Below are 26,925 nucleotides of genomic sequence, written 5' to 3'. Positions count from 1 at the left end.
AAGATAGCAAAAGATAATCGTAGCCTATTGTGAAACAAACGAATAAGAGTTTACGGCGGAGAAATAGACCCGCTTTACAAACGACGTCCGTAGAATGTCAATGCTCATTCCGAATATAGGCCCCATAAATCGAGTCCACCGCTAATCACGGCTCCCTACCACAGTCATAACAAGTAAATTAACTACTGCATCAAGAAACAAGAAGATTTCCACCGAGGAAAGGGATTTTTCCACTCCAATATGTTCAAAACCGTCCATATAATTTACTACAAAGGAGACACTATACCTTTAAATATCCACTTCCTTTGAATGAAACCTTTTGAGATGTCCACTAGGTCAGCGGTCGTTTTAGTGAAACTACTAGCCCCACGAAATGGCGGCAGTGGCGAACTATGTCACATTTCTTTACAATATTTTCGTGTGTAAGCCCTTCACATGATGTTTATGGTATATCTCGGTATCATAGATGGATTGAGAGAATTTAGAAGTACTGAAAATGACCACACTTGAGCTGTACACGAAGGTAACTGGCAAGGGCTTTTCTGTTGATGACAGTGGTACCTGGTGCAAGTTTCCCGATGAACAACTTTATATTCACCGGCTTTCCTTCTTTCTCTAGGGAGCTAGAGTATGGATCCCGCACGAACAAGTTATATGGATTGGCGGAGAATTAACTAAAGATTTAAAAGAAGATGGAATCTTGGAGATTGAACTCGAAGACGGAAATGTAAGTCTGAAGTTAATGTATATCATGTTCGACGTGAACTTGAGACCTTTGTAATGTTTGACAATCGTATGTTTATTTTTAGTGAGCTCTTACGTTGGTAAATCTCACGCTCCATTTGTATTTCTATATATTTATTTTTATTTCTCCAATAGGAAATTACTCTCGATGTTTCTAAGGGAAAACAGAGCCTTCCTCCGTTGAGAAACCCCGAAGTTCTTGTTGGAGAAAATGATCTTACAACCTTGAGTTACTTACATGAACCTGCCGGTTTGTACATGTCAGCAAATATCCCTTTGGTGAACGACGATGTGTTTGTTTAAACTTTTCTCAAGAATTCATAACAATTTTTCTTTGTTCTGCTTTCTTGTGAAACCCGTTGAATTCTCTTTGTTTAGTGAGGTTTCCTGTTGAGTAAGTAAATATAGTTACCAAAAATCAAAATTATATTTCGGAGTTGTTAGGTTAATTTTACTTTAATTTAATTTTTCCTTTTAGTGCTGTACAATCTTCAAGTTCGTTTCCTCCAATCCAATGCGATTTACACTTATTGTGGTGAGTATAAATGTATTCTCTTTGATTTCCTCGCTCGGTATTCGTAATTTTTTTGCGAAATATATGGAGGCATGTAAATATTGGTACTAAAATTTTAATAACTTCCAAACCATTTCGTGAAATTATTGGAGCGATACTAATTGCATTTGAGAGTCGTAAGATGTAATGTTTACTCGACGGTCGAAGTAGACGCTCAGCAAAACTAAAAGCAATATTGCATTTTCTATTAGGAAGAATGATTGTTTTCAATTCCTTCTCGGGTTATCTTTTGTTTTGATTTTGTTGAGCTTACAATAGGCTTTCACGCCTTTTGACATTTCCGCAATTCCCTCTGGCTAGAGAAGTGCGAGAGAAAACACAAAGCTATTTTTAAAAATGCAAATTTCTGTTACTTGCTGAATATTTAGGTTAATTCCTGTCATTTTTTTTAATTACATATTTAGTTCAATGTTACTTGATTCCAGATTTTTCATGAATTTTGAAGGCAGCTCATCCAAAATGACTCTAGTTTAATTGATCAAAATAAGATTTTCTAGATTGTCAATTCTAAGAATATTAGTGTGTGTTTGATTTGCTGATTTTGTTAGACTTTTACGTGAGCGTAGCTTCATATACCCATTTTCCAATATACTTTATAATTATAAAAGGTTTCAACAAAGGCATTTTTGTGAGATTAAAATAAGTTTTCTACAGACTTGTCAGTGTAGCCATCTTCGTAATGAAAATCAAAGTCTATTACTTTCAATTCTAGACTATGAAGTAATTTGACATTTTGTCAAATTCCTATTACTTCCATTAGGTTAAAGGAATATGCTTGTTCAACATCAAGACTTTTCAGAGTAGCTTGTCATTCAGCCAGTCATGAAATTTCGATAAAACTTGAATAAGATATTGTACCCTCTGCTTAATGTGATGAGCTACCATCATCTGCTCAACACCCTTGACTGTTGTTTAATAGTCAGGCATAATGTTTTTCTTACCCAATAAATGTACATTTTATATTCTGAATTAAATCTCAGTGATTCCCGAAGAGCAAGGTTTTGGGTATCAATAAGATAATTGTGGTTGTATCAATAGTTTCCAAAATCTTACTTAGGTGTTCATGGCCTAGTAAATGTGATGCTTAATTGATGTAAATTATAATTTGCCATGCTTTTGATAGAGACATTAATGTACAAGGTCACCTTTAAAATCCTTGCAGGTATTGTTCTGGTTGCTATCAATCCTTACCAACAGCTTCCTCTCTATGGACCTGACATCATTTCCGCGTATAGTGGCCAATCCATGGGTGACATGGACCCACATATTTTTGCTGTTGCTGAGGATGCATTCAGAGCCATGGCCAGGTGATTTTAAAGGACTAGAAAAGTCAATTTGAGCCCTTGAAATTTTCTTATCAAAATCTTGAGCAGTCAAATCTATGTCAAAGGTTTGGTGCAGGCTCTATAAATTTGTCTTTCCAGTGCATCCACCTAGTGGAGATTTTAATGCTGCTCTGTGGTTACCTTTTTTTTTTTTTTGGAAAATACTGAATAAATAGTGTCAAAGAATTCACTTGGGGAGATCTGTAAGTCAAATTGATTTCTGCAATACAGTTATGTTGATATGGATTCTTATCCAAGATAATGTAGACTCCGGTAGCATATTTGACAATAAATTATCATGAGATTGGTTTAAACCTTTAACCCCTAATAGTGACTAGCTTGTAATTTCTCCTTACAATATCAGCCCTGAACCACACATTAAGGTCATGAGAATAAAGAAATTGATCACTTTGAACCTTGTGATTGTTAAATAAATTCTCCTTGTCAGCACCTTTTAGTTAGGAAGTTTATAGGGAACAGTACGGAAAATATTATGGAGAAAATGCATATAGATGGTAGTTAAACAGTTGCATGGGTCCTAGGGTCTAGTAAAAATAACCCACAACTGGTGCAAATCACCAGCTATTTGAGGTTGTTGGTGGATTATGGGACACTTCCTTAATCTTCTTAGTAGTAAGAAACAGTTGAACAGCCATCTACTTGAGTGATAAGTCAACTAATTTTCACTGACACTAATATTTTCAGAGGCTCTTACACAAACTAGCCAATCAGCTTACAAGAAAAGAACTACAATAAATTCTGTCTCATTTCCGTGTCACTTTTACTTGCTTTGTTCCTGAGTACTGATTGGGTTCAATTTTGTTTACTTGTTTGTGTCCTGTCATGGTATCATTAATTTTGTTTAACTGATTAAAGTATTAGGGTGGGATTATAAAGCGTTTTGACAATACTGCTGAATGGCTCATGAAATTGTCTGTAATTGTATATTCTTTTTTTAGAGATGGGCTGAATCAGTCAATCATTGTCAGTGGTGAAAGTGGCGCTGGGAAGACAGTTAGTGCTAAGTATGCAATGAGGTACTTTGCATCAGTGGGAGGGGCCTCTACAGAGACACAGATTGAAAAGAAAGTCTTGGCATCCAACCCTATTATGGAGGTAGAACAGCTTATAACTTGTTTAATTGGTTTAATACCATAGGTGCCAACCAGTTACAGTGGTATACTAACACATGATAATGATTTTCGAGGCTGTCTATTTTTACAGGCCATTGGAAATGCTAAGACAATACGGAATGACAACAGTAGCCGATTTGGAAAATACCTCGAAATATCTTTTGACAAGAACTATCACATCATAGCAGCCCACATGAGAACCTACTTGCTGGAGAAATCTCGAGTTGTATTTCAAGCTCCTGATGAAAGAAACTACCATGTATTCTATCAACTTTGTGCTGCATGTGATACTCCTGAACTCAAAGATCTTAGACTTGGTGAGTCAGAGGTGTCAGCTTACTCACTAGCTGGATAATTTCCACAGTGTTAAAATGGCTTGGTTGTGAACTTTAAAAAAAAAAAATGCTCTATCAAGCCACTTAGTCCATTTACAGATTTTTCTCTAACATATTCAATTTGCTTTCAGCACACCAAGACAACTTTTACTACTTAAACCAAGGAGAATGTCCTTATGTTGATGAGGTGGATGATGGTGAGGGGTTTGAGGAGATGCGAGAGGCCATGGATCTGGTTGGAATCATGAATGATGAACAGCTGATGATATTCAGAATCTTGGCTGGTATTCTGCACATTGGAAACATTGATATTCAACCAGCCAGTGAGGAAGAAAGTACAATCAATGTAAGGCTCTGCTCAGTATTCTTTACATTGGTCATTTCAGTCATTTTAGGGCCTTTCCACACCAGCGAAAAAGTTGTTTATTTGGACAAATTTTCTGTCATCACCAACATTTTACAAGTGTGGATGGTTTGTCATGGCTTGACAAATTTTGGCTGAAGCAGCAATTCTTCAAATGCACTGTTGACAAAATTTGTCCCAGGTGGAAACTAAACAAAATCAACTATATAAATGAAACCATGATTAACTTGTCAATCATGTGTGGTAAAAGCTGGGGCCAGCATGTAATTGAGCTGAAATCAGTGTACTAGAAAGACAAAAATTGTTTTTTGTTGCAAAATTCAAGGATTCTACAATTTTAAAAACTTGGAAATTGGTTGTGGAATCCTTTAGCAAACTATGCTGGCTGGTCTTATGAACAGATCAGGTACTGCCAAAATTTGATGTCTTTGAAATTTTTAATGCAGATGCAACAGACAAAACAAAAATTTTTCATGGCAAAATTTGTTCTTTGATTTTCTCGGACAATTCTAGTTTTGTCCTCTAACTAGTGAGGAAAGGCCCCAACTCCGTGTCTAGTTAAAAAAAACTTAAAGTAGGGAAAAGAAATAAAAGGAACAGGAATGGGAAAGAACCTTCTGTTTTAAACTTGAAGGATAAGGTTGCTGCACACTGACAATCAAACTGTCTTAGATCTTTTTGTGATCAGGAAGAAAAAAAAAGACAGCAAAATTTTGAATTGACAAGACTAAAACAAACAAACAAGAATATTAAATAGGTTTTTTTTTAAATTTCTGATGCATCTACAGTTGTATTAACTTTTAGCTCAGTTGAATGCAATCCAGTAGTTCTTAACTGAGGATAATAGAGTTGATGAAAGGGACTATGAAAGGAGAAACAAACTCAGTTGAGCTGTATTGTGAGTGTTACATGACCTGCTTCCACCTAATGTAATATTGGTGGATCCAATTTCTCAAATGCATCTACCGAGTATAAAATCTATTTTTTTTCCTCTCTCTTATACCATCATTGGTAGGACAAAGATTTTCATCTGGCAGTAGCAGCTGACCTGTTGGGTATTGACAGAAGCCAGTTTAAAAAGTGGTTGTGTAATCGCAAGATTGTCACAGTACAGGAGGTGCTCATCAAACCACTGAATGTTGAAGAGGTCTGAGAAAACATTTTTTTCAAAATCTCACTTTATGTTTCTGACTGAATAATAGAGAAATTTAATCAAGTAAATATGTGCCATTACATTGAAGGTAATAATTCTGTGGTTTTTGTTCCTATTTGTAGGCTGATATTGGCAGAAAAGCAATTAGCAAACACATTTATTCTCAGCTGTTCAAGTGGATTGTACAATGCATCAATAATTCTCTCAGCAGTGGAGTCAAACAGCACTCGTTTCTTGGAATTCTTGACATTTATGGGTAAGGCCCAAGCTACAACCTTACATGCTTGAATGTATTTTATAGGGAATAATAGGTTTTTTAGGCAGAGTTGATCAATAAAAAGCAAAACACATGGGATTTTACAACAAAGAGAAGCTAGAAATGCTATTAAAAGTGAGTGGTTAGCCAAGTCAGCTCAGCCAGTTGAACAGTTTTACTGTTGATAGCAGTGTTAGTTTGATGTGATGTTATTTATAACCAAAAACAATTAAACCAAAAAACTGGGTCATACATTATACATTGCATAAAGTGTAGCTATAGGTTCAACTTGCAGGGTACATTTAGTTCAGAGCTGTGGCATGTACATGTTGTACAGGACACTTAGGTTTACCCTTTTCAATACCTCTTACTCCCACTTTGTTAGAATGTGTGGTTTTTTTCCAGGTTTGAAACTTTTGAGGAGAACAGTTTTGAACAGTTCTGTATCAACTACGCCAATGAAAAACTCCAGCAGCAGTTCACGCAGGTAATCATCAGCACCATTAGATTTCTCGTTTCCAGTTTGAGTCACCTCTCTTACTTTTTCGTTATTGTGCTTCCACATGTAATGCTTGCTTAATTATTCATTCAGCATGTTTTCAAACTGGAGCAAGATGAATATGTGAAGGAAGAAATAGAGTGGTCATTCATCAACTTCTACGATAACCAGGCTTGCATTGATCTGATTGAAGCAAAACTGGGAATACTTGACTTGCTTGATGAAGAGTGTAAGGTGAGACAAACTGAGATATTATTTTGTTTGTGTGAGAAATGATCTAGATATAATGATGTGAGGGAGAAGAAGCAGGTGTCAGATAGAATCATCTAGGGTCATAGTGTTTAGCTAATTTTTTTTAAAAATCAAAATGGCTGCCAACTGCCAAAATTGCAGATGATGCCATGCCCCCAGCAATACCACACTCCATAATTTTAGCCATAGAGTGCTCTGTGGTTGAGTGTCAAAATATAAAAAAGGAAGTACACTTGTAAACACAATAATCAACTGTAGCAAAGCAAAATATCTCAATGAGCAAGTGAACTCAAGGTTAAAACAAGCAAAGTACTTGATGTGCAGGAATGTGTGTGAGCAAGTTACGATTAGACTGCTCTTTTATCACATGTTATTTGCAGATGCCAAAAGGAGCTGACAGTTCATGGATCCAGAAACTGTACAAACATCACATGAAGAAGGAGCATTTCAGCAAGCCACGCCTGTCACAAACAGCCTTTATAGTGCATCATTTTGCTGATGATGTGGAGTATGAAATGAAAGGCTTTGTGGAGAAAAACCGAGATTCTGTTAATCAGGAACATCTAGCCATTCTTAAAGCAAGTGAGGTATGTAAGGAAATTGGAAATTGGAATGTTATCAAAGGAGCTCTTTAATTTCTAAACAAATTCTCCTTGTCAGCACCCTAGGAAATGTATAGAGAACAGTATGGAGAATATGCATACTGATGTTGGGGTTACGGATGTGAGTTAAATGCTCAAATGCTTAAACATGACAAGAGGTTTATTACACCAGTAAATGATTTTTTTGTCATCAATGAATAAAACTCTGAGGGTAAGGCAGTTAGTGAGCTAACTCCAGATTTCATGTACTGATGAAATATTTAATTTGACATCACATTGATAAATTGAGAGTTTTTGCATTTAAACTAAAGCCTTTCTGCAATAACATCTTTGAAATTCTAATCCTTGTTGAAATGAGGTAATTGCAGCACTGGCTATGACAATCTTACTCGTTAGTACTCTATGTAGCGTTGAACAGCTCTAAATTCTAAACCGTTGAAATCTTTAAAAATCTTTCTGAACCATATTTGTTCCTTGCACAGTATGAACTGGTGGCACAAGTTATTGATTGCACACATAATGTAAGTGTAAAAAAGGTATAAATCAAAATTAATTTTAAAATTAACATGATTTAGTCAGCTTAATCTAAATATTCAGTAAATGCTACCTATATACATTTCTCAGTAGAACTAAAAATATAAGCAAAATATTCGGAAAATCTGTTGAAATTCTGGGATATAACCTACGGTAAACCAGCAATACTCATGGTCGCCCCAGATTAATAAAGAATTGATAAATACTCGGTTTAATTGACCATACTGTCTTCGCAGGAGACTTAACCTCGACGGCATTAGACCAAACTTCAATTTCGGTTGAAAGTAACGTAACGAGCTGTTTTTATGTTGCAGTATGAGATGGTTGGAGACTTATTCTCTGAGAATGAAGCTCACATGATGCCGCGTAAGCGATCAACTTCTAGAGCTGGAAAAAATGTCTCCAAATCCAAGCGGAGTGTTGGATCAGAGGTTTGTTACCTTATTCAGTCCTACCAGAGGTCAACAACTACTTTCTGACCAGAAGGGAATCTAAATCTTGTTTGTAGAATGTGTGAACAAATTGTGCACTTATTAGGGATGATTACTAAATAGTTATTTTTGGGCGAATTTGAGCCAGATATCACGATTTGCTCGAGGCCATTGAACCACAAGAATCTGGCAATGTCAGTATGATTTCATGGTATCATTCGATTATGGGTTTTCATTATTTTTTACGGGAATCTCACCAAGGGAAGCTGATTCGCCATTTTTCATGCAAGAGCATGGAGTTGAATGTTATGAACAGTAAAAGAAAACTTGACTGTATTACGCAAGAGCAGACCATAAATTGTTGGCGGTTATTTGTAGGTTACATGATTGGCTGTCGGTCAATAAAAAGATAAAAATTGATTGCTAATAATTTTGTGAAGATGTCTATTTAGTAGTTTGGTAATTTGAAGAAGAATGCGGTGGACAAATCTTATGTTGCTTGCGAGGATAACCACATCGTTTTGCGACTTTTTTTCTAGTTTCGTGAATCGCTGTCGAAGCTTATGGCTACCCTGAACAGTACAGTGCCTCATTACATTCGCTGCATTAAACCCAATGACCGCAAAGCACCGTTCGAGTTTAACCCACAGAGAAGTATTCAGCAGCTCAGAGCTTGCGGAGTACTGGAAACTGTACGAATCAGTGCCGCGGGGTACCCCTCACGGTGGAGCTATGATGAGTTCTTTAACCGTTACCGCATGCTTCTGAAGTTTGAGGCTATTAACAGAAGAAAGCCACGAGCCTCGATAGAATTGATATTGAAGACGCACATAAAAGTAGGGGAAAATTGTAATCTTTCTAGTGTGTTTGCTCGCACCCGAAGGTGGTTGCTGTCGCTCGATATGTTAAACTACGTCACTTTACTGATTATGTCTCGGCTATAACTGAGGAATGTCTTTCTTGTTTTAACAATGAGAGGTACTGAGAGAACACCACTTAATAGTTGCTTTTTGCTACTCATTAATCCAACAGATATTTGGGCTCTGCCTTGAACTAAAATTGCCTTTTATAACTGCAACTGATTTAGAAAAAACGTTGTTTATGCTTTTTTGATAACTTATTAAAGAGGCTTGGAGACTAAAATCATTTCGACCGATCTGTTTTTCAAATCAACCTCAGTTTTATTCGCGCTGAGTAATGTGTAAACAAAAGACGTATGTTTGGGTCTTGTTAGTGGTATGTTAAAGGCAGTGTAAATCCTTTGACTTTATGAATGAACGCGGAAATTTGAGTTGTTGAAAAATTTTCTTTCCATGTTTGGTGTAGGACCCTGATAAGTTCCAGATGGGAAAAACGAAAATCTTCTTCCGTGCTGGCCAGGTAAGGTTGTTTGTAAATGTATTGAGGTTACAAACTACAATGCGGACTAAAATGTCTTTCTTTGTTATGACAAGAGTGTTACGAACGCTAATCGGCTTCTTCACGGGGTTGTGTCATAGTTACTGATCGTAAAGATTTGAAAAAAATGAGAAAGAAAAAACAAACAAAAAAAAACCAAAATCAAGTCAACCTAAATAGTGGACCAAAATTTAAGCCCAGCCTTTTAAATGCTAGTTGGGTGCTAGTCCTTGACTAGATTTTGAAACTGGGCTGAGGTTTAGAGCCATATGACCTCCGCCACTGGTGCTGATAATTTATTGTATCATGAGAGGTGAAACTGATAATTGTCGATTAAGTCTTTCACTCCAAACATCTCGTCAGCAAATCTCATTACTCTCTGCCATATATTTTCCCACGATGTTAGTTTGAAGAATTTGCAATTAACGATCCCCTAATTGATTTTTTTCCTTTATTTTATCACTTGTTTGCTTTATATTGTATGAATAGTTAAGGGAAAATTCTGTCTTAGTTACCCTCGGGTGTCAAATGGTTTAAACCGTTAAAAGAAAGACATAAAAGAAAGAAAGACATCTGGCCTTAGTTTGCATTTGCCGATTTATAAACTACTGCTGTTTCATTTCAAAGACAGTTCAATGCCAATGTGTTTCACTTTTAGGTGGCTTATCTGGAAAAACTCAGATCAGACAAGCTTCGAGACAGTTGTATCATGATTCAGAAGAATTTCCGCTGCTGGAGGGAACACCGGCTCTACCTGAGAATGAGGCGGTCTGCGATCCTAATACAGGCCTGGGTACGAGGCTATCTGGCAAGGAGGTTTGTGTAGAAATGAGATTCCCGAAAGAAGTGTTTTTATTTACCAGAGGTTCGAGAATAGAGAAAATTCCACTGCTTCCTTGCGAAGCCAAAACTGAAAATTTTCAAATGAATTCAAGCTTCACATTCTTACACGGTCTGTCCAATTCAAATATTTTGAAAATTGGAACCCTATTTTGAACCTTCGGATTTTTACCTGAGGAGCAAATTTTTGAAGCGAATAAAGAAGATGGCTTTAGGATAGGTTATTCTGTGAATCAGGCCCTATAGGTACTACTTAAAACAATTAACTTGAATTAAAACCCGATGATGTCACTTTCAAGCACATATCCATAATAGGAGATTTCTCCGCTACTGTCCTATCCCACGCCCCTTGTTGATTGTCAGGATCAATTGATCAATCCGCGCGTATAGCCAAGTTGTGGGGCGGAGTTTACATCAGAATAGTAATAAAGTTATATTGGAAATAGATACATTGGAACAGCCTTCTAGGGAGCACATAAGAACTAGCATAATTGTCCCTAAATAAAGTTGCCGCCTCCTGACGGTAACAAAAAGTAACCTTATTTTTAATTGCGTGTCCCAGAAAAGTGGTCTCCGAAACAAGCTGCTCCAAACGTAATTATGTCAAACATATTTACCCTGCTTTTGTCTCATCTCGACACTTTAGTGACTGGCATAGTAGCTCAGAGTAGTAACTCCAATGTCGCAGGAATTCGTTTTGTTTTTTTCTTTAAGACTTGCACAGGATCTCAGAGAAAAGAGAGCTGCGATTACCATCCAGCGCTACTACCGTGGTTTTGTCTGCCGAAAGCAGTTTGTGACCATTCGGGCGGCCGTCGTTATAATCCAGTGCTTCACTCGGGGTATGTTCGCAAGAAGACTTCGCATGCAATTATTGTACGAAGCTAAAACGAAGATCATTCAGCGGTGCTGGCGAAGATACAGAGCGAGAGAGAATTACAGAAATTACAAAAAGACGATTGTTTACCTTCAGTCGTGTGTGCGCAGGATGATCGCTAGACGAGAACTGAAGCAGCTTAAGGTAATTCATGTTGAAATGAGAGGAAATTTGAAAATCAGTATTTTTTTTCGTAATCTGTTTGTCTTAAATTTGTGTGCGCACAAGTAGTTGCTGTTTAAAGACGACAACACGAAAAGAAAAAAGATGTGTAGTTTTGCAGATGTCGTGCCATAGAAGTTGTGACTAGTAAATGCAGTTGGAATTACTTGGAAAGCTAACTGGCCGAGGAGAATTTAGCCATTTTGATATCACAACTTTGGGGATCATTAAAGCGCTACCCGGGTACATTTACACATTCCGTGATACTTACGCGTGAAAGATGAAACTGTGACCTTCAACTGTCGCCAGCAGCGGAAGCAAATCTCATACAAACTGCACAAGTCCACTTGCTTCTTAGTTTTCTGTGCAACGTTAGTCTTTTGTTCCAGTGACAGAAAGGAAGAGAACAAATTTTACTTTTTTGTGTTCAGTGAGAAATTTTGTTACAAACGCTTTCTTTTTCTTTAGATCGAAGCGCGCTCTGTGGAACATTATAAGAAGTTGAACATAGGAATGGAAAACAAGATCATTCACTTGCAGCAACGCCTTGATGAACAGGTATGCATTTTTTATTTGTTTGGTTTGTTGATTACCTGCCTGCCTCTAGTCCATGTAGTGATCTCAAACTTTTGCAAACTCAGAGAGAAGTGTCTGCTTTTGCAGATTGTGTAAAAAATATATAATGAAATAATTATGGAATCGGTTTTCGCATGATATCAAGTATTATCAAACCTCGTGTCTTTGTTATCAGACCTCGGCATTGATAATTCATGGTATCATGCTCAACCTCATACAATAAGGGCTTACAATCTTACCTAGCTAAGATATTTGTTATTATCCCTAATTTCTTATATAAATGATTGAGTTATTCATTACTATGATTTGATATACTTTACCGTTTGTTCCTTTTTCTAGGTTAAAGAAAAAGAACAAGCAATGGTTGCTGGGCGAGAACTTGAAGCTACACGGAAAGAACTGGAACACGCCAAGCAGTGGAAAGGACGGTTTGAATCGACACAGTCCAAAATGCTGGAGTTGGAACTTGTCATCAAGGAACTGCGAGAGGAACTGAACATGGCCATTGTGGAGAAAGATGGCACCGAGGAACGCGCCAAAACAGAAAAGGAGGATCTAGAAGAGGTTTGAATTTTGAAAATAATTTAACTTAACTTTGAAATATTCAGCGCATATTGAGGGGAAATCTGTCTCACAATTAGAGAGTTTTATATTTATATTTGTTTGTGAATACGTGTAACCGCAAAGCTCTAGGAGTCATGTGACCAGGCTCTAGTGGCCACGTTTGCCGTTTGTGGTCCACGTTTGAATTTCGGGCAAGGCAGTTTCAGGAAGTTGTACTTCCTCGGCGCTCTCCGTCTTCGTGTTCGAAAGTTCTCACATATATCCGGTAAATATGTGTTAAATGAGCTCTTTTTTTTTCTTTTTTTCTGAAAAACCAAACTTTTAGCCGCATTTTGTGTTTAAGGTGAAGGAACTCTATCCAGTCTGTAATTCAAGATGGCGGCGCACATGTTGATTTTCATGGATTTTTATAGTTGAAAGCCGAAGGCGTGATAAAAAGCTGAAAATCTCAAAACATTTGACTACCAACCTCAAACCACTAACTACGGTTTGAGGTGAACATATCAAACGTGGATCTAATTCTCTCTCTACTTATTTGTAATGCTGTCACTTACATATTTGAATTTGTGCATTTGTTATAGATAAACAAGAAATTGAAAGAAGAATTGGCAAACCTAACGGAAGAGCTTGCTGAAGCAAAGGCAATTTCCGACAGAGAGGTCTCTCTCAGGGATGGTATGTGCTTGAACGAGTCCAAAATAACTTAGCCTTGAAATACTCAGAAAATTCGCAGAAAAAGAAAAGGGGTGAAGTGAGGGTAGTGGAAACAGATTGCAAGTCGAGCTACTAGTCAGTCAAATCATGCTCTTCTTCATATATGTTTGCCACCTCTGTCTGTTATTTGAAAAACAGTTTTGTAGTCTAGAAGAAAAAAAAAATTCTTAGTAGCGTGAGTTTTTCGGTGGTGGCTCGACGCTAAACTACAGGATCGCAAACAAATGACTCAATTCAAACTTAGCATGATTATGAACCCCAATTCATTAAAAGAAAACCCTCTGGCTACTCGATTGTGGTCCAAGAATTAAACTTGAAGCTTTAGAGAGACAAAAACAGCCGGTGGTCAAACGAGGACTGTAAGTTAGGACTTCTTGGGTCTCAGTCGCTGACTTCTGGGTTCTGTCAGTCTTCCGGGAGCTAGCGATCAGATACGAGAAAACCATCCTTACACCGAAACTTTCAACAGAAGTCAAGTTTCCTCTGGCTTTGTATTAATTTGTTTGTAGTTGCATACCCTAATTTTATTAAAGGAGATAACTTTCTAAAGAAACTGTGGTGCTGTTTCGGTGGGGCATTACAAGATAATGTGGTTTGATCAATTGGGTTGAAAATGTAACTTGGCTACCGTCAAGAGTTTCTAAAGCTGACTTTTCGCGTGTTTTCGAGTGTTGGCCATTTCAGTTTGTCGTTTTTAAAACCCTTTACCAGAAATAATCTGTCATTTTCTCGTTGCCTTTAGAAATCATTAACCAAAGCCTTGAAGCCCAGAGACAACAACTTCTGGCGGAATTTGAAGCTGAAAGAAGCAACCACCAGAGAGTTTTACGAGATTACGACCGACTGGAACAACGGTATCAGAATTTACAGGATGAAGTGGAGATTGAAAAATTCAGTCCGGTTGCTAAAAGAGAGTCTAATGGCCCTATAAGTGCTAGTGGTTCAGGTGCGTTTTTTGGATGTATTATATGATATTAGCATAGTTGTGCCGGTGATTATAGAGATGCACGCGTTTTGATTGGTCGAATATTGTGTCCTATCTCGCTATAATCACCTCGCACAAGGTGATTATAGCAGGAGCGCAAAATTTCAAACTGGCTGCCTGGCGTTTTGTTATTGTTACCGAGGAAGTGATGAACGCGATGGAGAAAATGCTACGCCAAAGAGCACAAAAGATGCTTTTAAGTTAAGAGTAACATTTTGAAAATAAAGATTTAAGTTTTTGCTGATTGAATTAAATGAATCTATCAAATTCTAGTGAAAACTGGCTCTTTATCTTGATTCGAGTAATCAAAACAATTGAAACTGAAGGGTTTCAACAAGGTAACGAGTATTTACGACAGAATTTGAAATCACCTTAGGAATTATGGTAAAACAAATATTCGCCTCGGGCTCCGTGAGTATTGTTGAGTAATCCTCGACTTCGTCTGGGGGATTATTTAACAATATTTACTTCACCATCGGCGAATAATTGTTAAATATTTCAATAGCGTTCCATGCCGTCGTGGATCAAGAGCCTTGTTTGCTTAAAACATTTTTTTGTGGAGACTACAGGTATTTTGAAGTCCATCTCCAACTTTCACGTTAAAAAAATCAGCATCAAGTCATTAGAGTCGCTGTCATCAGATTCTTTAACGTGTATTTGTTTTACCAGGATTTACGATTGATATTTATTTGATTTATTCAGTTTACTTTAATTTACTTATTTTTGATACCTGTTAATAAGCTGGCAAGCCGCTACAGTCGTTGGCACAGCGTGGTCTGCGGTAGCTAACTCAAAGAAGCTTACTGCTTTCGTACTATAAAACTTCATTGCCTTTAGCACTCTCGATGTTTTTAGCTCGTGCGCCGCTCATTAATCGACAGGTGAATTTTCCACTAAGCAGATTGTGTTAGGTGCTACATTGAGGATAATTCCAACCTTTGGGCTGGGCATAATTCTGATTTATTTCAATGACAGAAAATTCTCTAGAAGATGCCGATGAGAGGGAACAGCAACAAGATGAAAACGTGGAAGTTGGAATAAAAAAGAACAAGTTCGTTCAAGGACTTAAAAAAAGAATACGCGAGCTAGAGGACAAATTAATGGAATCTGAACAGATTCAAGCGAATGAAGATATACCCCGTATTACGGTAGACACATCATTGGAACAGAAACCACCAAGTGAAAATCAGGTTATCGAATCTGAAAAATTTCAGCAAGTGCTACATGAGAGAGAACAATTGGAACAAGAGAAAAGTAGCCTCGAGCAGCAAAACAAAAAGATAAATTCTGAACTTGAACTTCTTAGAAAACTCGTAAGTCAAAGAAATATTGATAAAAAGGCAGAATGGGACATGATAACCGATAGAATGGATGAGATATCAGCCGAACGCGACCAGATAAAGAATGAGAAGAACCGACTGAGAGAAGAACTTGTAAGAATGGCTTCTGTCGCTAAGGACATGCATAATATAGAGGAACTGTTACGAACCAATCCTGATGAAAGCGCTTACGTACTGCAGGCGGAGAGTTTGAAGAAAGCAAACAACGTTCTGCAGAATGAACTGCACGACTTGCTTCAGAGCGAAAAGGAATTGAAGGCAGCTAATGACAAGCTTTGGAAGGAAAAGGCACAGTTGCAAACGGTATGTTCTAACTCTCTCAAAGGTACGTTTTAACTCTTTGAAATAAGCAGCAGGAATTTTGCTCTCGAATGTTTACTTAGTAAATGTGGTCAATTTTAGTTGCACTGCCCAGCAATAGATTGTCTGGTAAAAACTTCGGCCAGCAGAGGAAATATAGGTTTGAAGTTCTCGGAATCAGCATTCCAAAGGTCATGAAGTCAACTCTTGAACGACACTTTTGTCGCACTGTCGCCGATCTCCTTTTCTTTGCTTTGTCTCACGCCCGTGAGAAAATGGTTCTATCATCTTTTGACGTTTCCAATTTTATTTGTAGATTATGTTCCTACTTTATTTATGATTTGAGTATGTTTATGGCTGGCCAAAATGTTTATATCCTGTTTTAGGGGCGTGGTGCGTCCTTGTCATCTATGGATGGGAATTTCAATCAAGAAGTTGGTCGTCTGGTAACAGAGAACGTGGTAAGTCGATAATTTGTTTTTTCTTTTTTTAGCCTGTTGCTCTAACTGGAATATTTGCGTTGGTGTTGTCGTAGTTTTACCAAAAAATAGCGCAGAGCTCGTATAAAAGCACTTTTTTTTTCAGGAACTCCGCGAACAAGTTGAAAAACTCGAGGCAGAGCTGGAAGAATACAAGAAAGGTGGAACAACAGCGCTGACTCCATTCCGAGGAAGAGCACAGTCGTGGAGAGGTCAGATTAACACCAGTTTTATTGCAAAGGTGTCTTTGTCAGTTCTACTGAATTGGTTGGTAACTGTTTATTTTGTAGGTGAAGTGGAGCAGAAACGGAGAGCTCAAAGTTTCTTATCTGGTCAAGAACCAAAAGCTGGAAAGGTGGTAAGATCAGAAAAATCTCCTGACTGAATTTTTCATTGTTTTCTTCGGTCTGGGGAAATATTATTAGTAGCTTATTGGGAAGACCAAATTAATTGCCCTCACAGCCGGGCTTGCAAGCATGTTGCCCAAGGTTCCCTTGGAACAGCCCTTAAAAAAAAGAACAAAAATTAAAACAATAAAGACACAGAAAGAAAAAAAAACGTTAAACCAAAACACAAACAACCAAAAAAACAGAAAAAAATCAGTTATTTTCAGAGAAATGATGTTCAACCCTTACCAATGTTACACTGAAAGGCTATACACCTTTATCAAGCGAAATTAAAGTGGTGAGAATTTATCTTTCGTCAACTTCCCTTCGAATGACTTACTGAGATCGAAATGTAATGCAGCCACAAGGCGAGATGAAGAGCCAGGATTTCGAAATAAGAATCCTGCGTCATGACCAGTGAGCTGTTAGATGCGCGTGTTATTAGCGATCGACTTTACCTTTCGATTGAAGACTCAGCCAGCAGTTTTTTACCTATGAAATATTTATTCATTTCATATCCATAACACTGGATTCAATTAATGAATGTAATGTTATTTTTATAATATGTTTTTTTATTTTACTTTTGGCACAAGCTGTTAAACGCACATGTTATGTTTTGTTTGTTTTTAGTAACTCGGATTTGGTAATATGTAATAGCGAGATTCTTCCTCGTTTTTTCGCGTTATAACTTGCGGTTTTAAACGAATTTGCCAGATAAAGAAAGGCACTACTCTGGTGTGCTCGGTTCACCTCAAGCCCGAGGATATGTATAAGACTATAACTGGGCTTACACGTCTAAAACATCGCAGTTTGCATGAACCAAGGAGGGTAAAGACCGCCGGCAAAACAAATTGCAAGTGTAAAAACATTTTGCGGACCAGCAACCAGAAGATAAGCGACGTCAGTTCTTTTTCAATTCAATCCGTTTCAATTGTTATAAAAAACTGCCGGCCGAGTCTTCAATCGAAAGGAAAAGGCGATCGTTAATAAAACGTGCATATAACAGCTAACCGGTCACGACGCGACTCTTACCTCGAAATCCCTTTATCTCAGCAATACATTTCGATTTCAATAAATCATTCGAAGAAAAATTGAAGAAAGATAAATTGTCACCACTTTTATTTCGTTTGTCGTTACTACAGAAATTAAAGCAGCAATGATCGTGGGCTATGCTTAACACAAAACCTAAACCTTATGCCCGTCCAGCCTCGATTTTGTGCGCCACGCAACCCAAGATGGCGCTGCGTGATAAAGGTGTATTGAAGAATATATTGTGCCTAATACTTGTGACTCTTTTAGTTTACCGGCATCTAGTCCTAAACATTCACTTAACATTTAATCAATTGATTCCTCCAGGTTATGAGGCATGCTGGACTGCTCAGGAAATCCTCGCATGCGCACAAGGAAGGGGTAGTTATTCTGTTGACTGTTTGCTTTGCTGGTTTCTTGTTGATATATTTTAACTGAAGTTAGTAATCAATGTGGTGTAGTATTTGTTATCGATCACAGTTGGCGGTTTTGGTGAAATTTTCCACCTTAGCCCGTGCGAAAAATCATATCTTCTCGTGTCTCCGGTCGACCCAAAAATCTTAACTTGTGCGAGGAAACTGCTCTAAACCGACGTTTGATGCAAAGTTTTTCAAAGAATAAGCGACATGATAACCAAGTATAGTCTGCTAGCAAACGCACGAAAGAATGCAATGGTTAGTAACGATGTTGTTGGATGTCACGTAATTTGTCACGTAATTAATGTTGAACTACGGTTGAATTATCGTAGTCACTTGTGTAGGTAGTAAATAATGCTTTGATTTTTATGTTCACTTTGGTAGGATCTTCTTCCTCCTCTGCCGCAATTAAGACAACACAAAATCCGTGGAATGATTGAATTTTCAGGCGAGGACGAAGAAAAAGTTATCAAATTCCTTATCACTGATATGAACCCCAAATCCATGGCAGAGGCTATCCCAGGACTCCCCGCGCACATTCTGTTCATGTGCATTCGGCATTGTGATCACGTAAATGATGACCGGCGTATGCAGAGTCTGCTGACTAACAGTATAAACAGCATTCGAAAAGTAGTCAAGGTAAACAGTGAATCAGATAACTCTTATTTAATTGACTATCGGAAAAAAATCCTCCAATTACTTCATTAAGCGTTGTATTTGATATTGAAACTTGCGCAACAATGTACATACTCAACTACCTGGATGTAAGACTGAAACCAATCACTTCTTGGTCACTTGCATTTACCTGGAGTGGTAGGTATTTTTTCTCTTTGAGTTGTTTCTGACTCTGAGATATTTTATTATTGGGAAGGTTCTTTCAATGACCACAAGATCGTTACTTTCAATTGTTGTAACCTTATTTATTATGATTTACCCTACAAATCATGCCTTCAAAGAAAAATGTTCCAGACAGAGCTTTTTTTATCTCCCCAGTATCTTTTTTTACTATTTTTTTCGCCAGAAATTTCTTTACATGTGCATTGTCCTTCAGTAGAAGAATTGTGAGTTCAGTTTACCCGCTTTTCTAAAAAAGCGACATTCTTAGACGAATGACATGAGAGAGGAAAGAAAGTTATGTATATACTGTACTTGGATTTAGCTTGATATAGATCCGTGATCCTTACATTGAAAAAAAAACTGGTTTCCTTTTGATCAACAGAAAAACCCCAATGATCTTGATATCTTGGCATTTTGGCTGGCAAATACGTCGCGCCTTCTTCATGACATGAAGCAGTACAGCGGAGATAAAGTAAGTTTATTCATAGTGTCAATAGGCTCAATCACCAACCGCTGGTCGCACATGGAGCCCACGTCCCCTTCCCGACCCTACTCAAGAATAAGGCCAAAACCCGAGCCCACAGCACTGAAGTTCACTTTTAATATGATAACCAAAGGCCTAACTAGTCACACTTCTCGTATCTGTTTTTTTTTTTAATTTTTTTAATTTAATTTTTTTTGTACAGTTTTGGTAAAGAGCGCTTTATTTTTGTTTAAATACACTCAATCTCCATCATTCAGTAGTTTTGTATCTTTTGTTGCCACAGTTGTTGTTGTTGTTGTTGGCGATGTTTTATGATAAATAAGCTGTAACTACCAAACTAACACCGTTGCATTTTTGCATGTAATGCCATAGATTATAAAAAAAGCCGATTTCCATCTGTTTCTATTAATTTCAACGCCTTTCCTCCAAAGATGTTTCGTTTTAGAAGAATTTCATCTTTAATTAAAAGGAAGAGAATATGAATGCGCTAAAAGTTTGCGCCAGACCTCGCTTTGAAACCGAGGCGGAAATACAGTTTGAAATAGCGCCAGCCTTTGATTTACAAGAATTCGAGCCGTAATTGGCATGCATGAAAAAAAGACGAAAAGTTTCCCTGCATATTATAGAGAATTTGCCACAACTTTGCTCTTTTCTTCTCGAAGTATTGATCAATGATTAACATTATTTTACCGATCTTCCTTGTGTTCTTCATCAGCATTTTCTTTTGAGGTCACAGTGGTGTAACTTTGTGATGTGACTTTCAGTGTCTAACTTCTTACTATTCTCATTCATTCTCGCTTTGCTCACTGAAAATTCTTCAGTGGTTTGTAAGACGACCCGATGAAGACGGACTGTCCGCATCTCTCTTAAAACAGTGGAGTAATATGAAGGATTACATCAAAGATGTTAGTTTGCCACCAACCTTTCTTATTGTGCACTTCGTGGTTTGTTTTTCTCGCTGAATGCACGCTTGTATCTGCACCATCTGGTTTCTTTTTCCTTCTTTATACTCAAGGCGAATTTGGTTGTCACATTTTGTGAGACAATTTTCTCTGAATGTCTTTTGCTCATCTTTCTTCTCTGCTAACTTGATTCATCTTTTATGTTCTTTAATTACTTGTTCATGTAACACTTATGACCACAAATGTTTATTTTTTTCTGTTATTTAATCATTTTTACTTCTATATTTATCCGTTTGTGAATTCTGGCTAATGTTTATTTTGCATTATAGTTTTGTCACCTTTTGTTTACGTTTGTTTGATGCTGTGGCTGCAATGTACAAAACCATTATAGCGTTCGTCATCGTTCCTTACTTCTCTGTGACTTATAATTGTCATTTTTGTCTTGTCACCATGATCAGAAAACTCTTTTTTTTTTTCATTACGGAACATAAATGGAAAAATCTTAGCTCATACATTAGAAATGAAGAAACACCCTAAACGGTTAAATCTCCAGAGAGCCCTTAGATTCTGACTTTCAAGTTGTTTTGAGTTCGATTATGGTGTGTTGCAAGTGTTAAGAAGGCTTTTTTTAATTGATGATCCGCGTTAAAAGTAGGCACTTCTGTTCCAAAATAGTCATCAGCTAATTAACTAATTGAATTAAAATCCTTAAAATGTACACGCTTGTCTGTTTTTTTCAGGCGTTTCAAGTGCAAAACACTCCAGAACAAAACGAACACTGTCTGAAAAACTTTGACCTGACAGAGTACCGGCAGGTGCTGAGCGACCTGGCCATACATGTCTATCAAGATTTAGTCAAGTGTATATGGGAAGCTATACAACATATGATAGGTAAAATGACTTGTCACAATGATCCTATTGGAGTGATAATCAAATAGTGACTCAGTAGGCTAATTGGTGGTGCCATGGTTCAACACACAGGTGGGGTAGTGTATTTAGTTCAAGAAGAGAACACTTCCCTCTCTAAGCTCTCATTCTCCCCGGTTCCCCATCCCCATCCCCCATCCCTCAGAAGTCGAAATGAGTACCAGCGAGCTGTCAGGGAAACCTGATAAATTGTTTGTGGGGAGGGGGTGGGGAACCTACGAACCTGTGATTGACTTGCAATCCAGGATAGGTTACAGCAGCCTAATTTCTTGAGAATCGGTCAGTATTTGACAACGAAGTATGTCAGTAAAATGGTTTACGACCGACTGCCGTCCAATTCGTTCGTGGATAATCCGATTACTAGCTGATACTGGGCTTTTTGACCTGATCTTCTAGTTACTCTATTCAGATTGATTTCGTTTGGTTTAGAGAAAAGTAAGAAGGTTTTGTAGCTTTTTTTGATTAAATGAAGTAGCAAAACAATCAGAGATTGATTTGAACAACACAGAATCCTTTTGCCAATTATATCTAGTTATAACTAGTTAAGCTTGCTTCACACTTGCGACACAAGGACATAACAAGAAAAACGAAAAAACGAACAGATGACTTGTTTTCTTTATATCACTGTCTGTTTAGTTTCGCTTCTAATACCTGACGTAGTCGACCTGTTTACGCCTCTGTACGATGAAATAATTACGTTCTTATGTATTTTTCCCTTGTATAGCTAGTGTGAACGGTTCATACCGATGTTGCTATTTTCTTTTTATGTCTGCGTGTTCACATTACTAACTTGATAACATAATAACCTTCTCGCGTTGTCTTCTCATGCTATTATGTCGTTGTTTGTTATTTGCAGTGCCTGGAATGCTTGAGTACGACTCAATTCCAGGCGTGTCCAGTTCCAAACCATTCGGTGGGCGATCCAAAGCTCATGCTGACATCACAGTGAAGTCTGTCACAAAGATGGTGGGTGAATTCATAAGAAAATATCACAAAAGTACTTCCTTCATCCAGTCTTAAGTTTTCTACACGGCCATTTGTGAAAATTTTGCATTGCCTGATATCATCGTGGGGTTAATGAGTATTACTAAAATTGCTCCTCACATTTATCTATCTTTTGCTATTCTACGTAATTTGTTGTACATTTGCCTAAAATTCCGACGAGAACAAAAGTTTTCTACACGGCCATTTGTGAAAGTTTTGCATTGCCTGATATCATCATGGGGTTAATGAGTATTACTAAAATTGCTCCTCACATTTGTCTATCTTTTGCTATTTTGCGTAATTTGTTGTACATTTGCCTAAAATTCCGACAAGAACAAAAAACTTTGATTTGACGGTTTTTCTGTCGGTTTTTTTTGTCAAGTTCCCATCTGATGGCGCTAAAATGCGCCTAGTAATTAGATTTAAAGATTGCAAGTATATTTTGATTTCAGCTTTCAAACTTCCTTGCCATACTTAATGCCCACTGTGTGGATCCAGAAATCATCAAACAGGTTTTTAGACAGGTAAGTCTGGTTGACGAGGTTTTATCATTAGTTTCTTGCATTCTGGTTTTTGTTGATGTTTCCTTTGCCGATTTCTTTCAACAATACTTTGTTGACATTGTTGTTGTTGTTTTGTTTTACATGATAACTTAGCTCTTCTATTACATTGGTGCCAACATGATGAACAACCTTCTGTTAAGGAAAGACATGTGCCATTGGTCAAGGGGAATGCAAATCAGGTCCGTCATCAAAATAGAACTTTGCTTTTATTCTGAAATACCAAACTGAATTGTAATGCAAAAAGTTCATCACCAAATTCAAATTTCTCCAAAGAAAATGACAAAACAAGAATGACCGAATCCATGCATACTAACAGAACATTTGCACCTAAATCTTATTGTTAGAAAAACTTTCTACCTGGTAAGTGAGGCGTGGTCAAAGAGGGAAATAAAGAAAACCTAAAGTTTTACGTATTTTTTTCCGTTCCTTAGATTTAACCTCAGCCAGTTGGAGGACTGGGTCCGGCTGAACCAACTGGAGGGCAGCGGTATTGTGGAAGCTTTGGAGAATGTCACACAAGCGACACAATTACTTCAGGTTAACAAAAAAACGTTGGAAGACGTGGATGCGATTTGTGAAGTCTGTAGTTCTCTTAATACCTTACAGGTAAGATAACTGCTCTACTTACCAGCTGATAAGTAAGATAACCGCTTCAGGTGGATTTGTAGTCGTCATCAGAAAATCATGAAAGATCGGAAAATAAACTGGTCACACAACTCGCAAGAACACGAAAGGAAACAAGGCCCACAGATAGAGAGGACGACATTTGTTTGTTTGTTTGTTTTGTTAAGTAAACGGTGCAAATTCAAACAATTGTGAATTCGTGTGTTTGACTTAAGAAGTGAAATGAATCGCAGACTTGTTTTGGAAAACGTATTATGGTTGCCTGAGGTCATGGAAAAGTTCGAGAACTTCAAAAACTTATTGCTGTGGCAACCATGATACAACAAGAGCGGGTTGTGGTGGAAACCTATTGCAGGTATCAATCCTGGTTTAACGGTCTTGAGGGGCAGAGCAAGTATGGAGAACACTTCAGTTTACTGATGAATATCCCCAGAAGACCATCTTGAGGTCATTTTAGAGTCGCGTTTTGTCTTTTAAGCTATCTTGGGAAAAAAAAAGGAATCTAAAGAGCTTAATCAAAAGCTAGAAAGCTCAGTCAAACCAATGTATATTAGTTAGCTAGTTAGTCCTCTTCGTGCGTCTTTGCACATGATGCATCGTCTGGAGAATGCCATTGATTTCTTTCCGTTGCCAGTCGCTCAGGCTGCTTTATGCCCACCCTCTGTCTCTCATTTCCCTTTGGCCGTCGGGAGTCCATGGATGGGGATTGTGGGCATGTAGGGTTGATATGGCATTCGAAGTACATGGCTAATCCAACTCCATCTTTTTCTCTGGACCTGCGTGGTGATTGGTTCTGTATTCGTTTATCAAAGCAGTTCATCGTTGGAGATGATGTCAGGCCAAAAGAAGCGGAGAATTCTTTGCAGTGTTCCTTGATTCCCACTAATTATGATAATTACTTCATTTTTCTTAGGTTCAGAAGATACTGTCCATGTACACACCAGCCAACGAGTATGAAGCCAGAGTACCTTCGTCTGTGGTTCGTGCAGTTGTGGAGCGCGGCCATAACAAGACAGATCCAATGTACCTGATGACTGATACAGCGTACATTTATCCTTTTACGTTGCCTTTCACTCCTTCAGCTGTGTCGTTAGAGTCTCTGAACATCCCTGATCATTTGAACCTTGATTTTCTTAAGGTGGTGTAAAGTTTGTGTTAGTACTAAACAGCAGAATTGGGGTTTTGGATTGAGGCTGGAATTTCCTTTTAAATTTCGAATTTTTTTTTCGCATGAAGAAAACTCATGTCCGAGTTCTGTCATTATTGGGTGCGTGTTGGTACCTCAAATCAGTTAGACTGCTTCGTATCATTTCGAAGGACCCCTACCAAAAAGGTATTATACGCTAATATATAATTTAGAGAAAGCCGTCATTGGCTTTGAAGTTAAGAAACAAGTTATGAATGGATATATTGTATCAACAAAGTAATTGTTAAAGTATAGAAATAAGACCTGTGAGTAACAATTGAGCGTAGCCTCAGAACCAAATTTACATTAAGAATGCTTCTTTGATAGACGCAAGTTAAGCATGTAAATAGCATAGCCTAATCATTGCGCCCTATTACAAATAGCCTCTATGTTAGCATTTAGCGCTTCTTTACAGGAGACCTTAGCAGATCTGCAAGTAGAGAGGTAGTGGACCCCTATGTTTAACGTTCAACTGTGAGAGTGGAGTTGGGGGGGGGGGGGGTGGGGTTGCGAGAAGTTAATCTCAAGTATTGAACTGATTTGATTTTACTTTCAAGTCGTCAGAAAGGTTAGATTTTGGAACACCTAACAAACTGCCATTGAGAGGTAAAAGAGGAATTTAGAGTTTTCTTTATCGTCATCTTTGTATTTTGTATTTTATTTTTTGTTATTTTTCGCTTTGGTGGTTATTTTGTAATTCGTCGATCAGCAAAGCCTTTTTTCGATCCAACGGTATTTTGTACTTAAAGATATTTTTGGCCTTTTGTTGTTCGTCTCCTATATGTCGGTTAACCTAACACAGCTATTTCAAAGAAATTGTGTCTTGTAAAATTTAATTAAGAATTAATTTTTGTGATTTCGTACGGCCTGTCATCACTAGAAAAAGAGATGATACCTTCTGTAAATCCACTTTGCAGATACAAAAACAGAATTTCGTGACCAATGACAGCCATTATTTAGTTGTCACGCAGTACTCTTCAGAAGGAAACGCGTGACATTGTAAGTTTAAAAGGTCACGGAGGATACTTTGATATAGTTTGGTGAATGATCAATTTATTTGATGGAAATTGAAATTGCATTGATTATAATCTCAATGTTACTTGTTTTAGCAGTTCTTGATTTTCCTGATTTTAGCAATTTCAGTGAAACTATAAAAACTGCCAAAGAAATTGCAATGCGGAATTTGTTTGCATTCTTTACGAACTTTTCTTTGTTGCAAAGAGGAATTTGCAACCCTTACTTCAATATGCATTATATTAGGCATAATTACGCCGTTGGCATAGTTGATGACGTGCCATCTGAACAGCATTACGGCGAAAAACAAGATAAATTGATGGTTTTACAATCGATGCAGTGTCAATACGCATTCACAAGTGCAGGTTACGTGAATTAAAAGCTGATTAATATCGAAATATTTTTGGGAGACAGGCCAGAGGAATATTTGTATGATGACGTGAACATGTGAAGTTGATCTGGTAGCAGTGCATATGAAGCTAAATTATTGAATGATCAGCAACCAGGACTGAAAATAAATGTATTTTTTTTGTAGAAGTGGACGGTATTGTGTTTTCACTTTGAAGTGCCCATGATGTTATATCTGATAAAGCTTTTTTTTTTACTGAAAAGAAAAAGATCGTTGCATCGAAAGTACTAACCTGTCCGTTCTTGCTTTCGTACGCGTGATCTTCTCAATGGTCCCAATTGTTACAAAAAGCTGAAGGTTACAATGAGAATCGGCCTTGCCTAACTCTGATGAAACAAATAATCACAACAAATCACAGCTAAAACCTACGCAAACAATTTGTGAAGGATTGTACATTACAGGGGGAAATTTTGAAAGAAGCAAATCCTCTCTCGTGCTCGTAATATGTGCCTGCACGTCTATAAAGTCTACAAGTTGATTTTGTGAGGACAAACCTTGATCTCGGGGAAAACCGCCGCAGAAATGGATTTTTCAGAATGTTGATTATGGCTACGTTCAAACGGAACCGGACGAGTTTTCGATCGGTGGAAAATTCGTGCGTCTGGGCGTTTCGTTCTCATGGAACCATGCCAAATGTACGAAAATTTGAACGCCGAAGCGTTCAAAAATTTGAACATCAAAATCGAGGACGAATTTATAGCCGCTGCAGTCAACAATTTTACCGCCA

At 37.6% G+C, this 26,925-nt stretch overlaps 1 protein-coding gene across 2 annotated transcripts; it reads left to right on the top strand.

Moving 5' to 3' along the window:
* On the top strand, nucleotides 1-26,326 carry LOC113680762 (unconventional myosin-Va). Of its 2 annotated transcripts, XM_089194985.1 has the most exons (36): nucleotides 1-523; nucleotides 620-727; nucleotides 880-994; nucleotides 1,223-1,279; nucleotides 2,481-2,625; nucleotides 3,603-3,759; nucleotides 3,868-4,093; nucleotides 4,243-4,457; nucleotides 5,491-5,622; nucleotides 5,751-5,884; nucleotides 6,290-6,371; nucleotides 6,477-6,617; nucleotides 7,016-7,222; nucleotides 7,720-7,758; nucleotides 8,086-8,202; nucleotides 8,742-9,038; nucleotides 9,529-9,582; nucleotides 10,259-10,416; nucleotides 11,155-11,461; nucleotides 11,948-12,037; nucleotides 12,395-12,619; nucleotides 13,201-13,294; nucleotides 14,076-14,279; nucleotides 15,294-15,961; nucleotides 16,345-16,419; nucleotides 16,544-16,649; nucleotides 16,728-16,795; nucleotides 18,180-18,233; nucleotides 18,653-18,907; nucleotides 19,488-19,577; nucleotides 21,232-21,382; nucleotides 22,275-22,384; nucleotides 22,855-22,926; nucleotides 23,059-23,144; nucleotides 23,397-23,571; nucleotides 24,503-26,326. In XM_089194985.1, exons 1-36 carry the CDS (start codon nucleotides 497-499, stop codon nucleotides 24,734-24,736), a joined length of 5,475 nt encoding a protein of 1,824 aa, XP_089051111.1. In that variant the 5' UTR covers nucleotides 1-496; the 3' UTR covers nucleotides 24,737-26,326. The 2 variants fall into 2 exon arrangements, with proteins under 2 accessions (XP_089051111.1, XP_089051112.1); XM_089194986.1 differs by lacking the exon at nucleotides 7,720-7,758.
* Nucleotides 26,327-26,925: the final 599 nt, after the last annotated feature.

This window comes from Pocillopora damicornis, chromosome 2 (genome assembly GCF_964200805.1).
Source record: "Pocillopora damicornis chromosome 2, jaPocDami1.2, whole genome shotgun sequence".
NCBI lineage: Eukaryota > Metazoa > Cnidaria > Anthozoa > Scleractinia > Pocilloporidae > Pocillopora > Pocillopora damicornis.
Note: the sequence above shows the minus strand (reverse complement) of the source record. Positions and strands in the feature narration are given on the sequence as shown.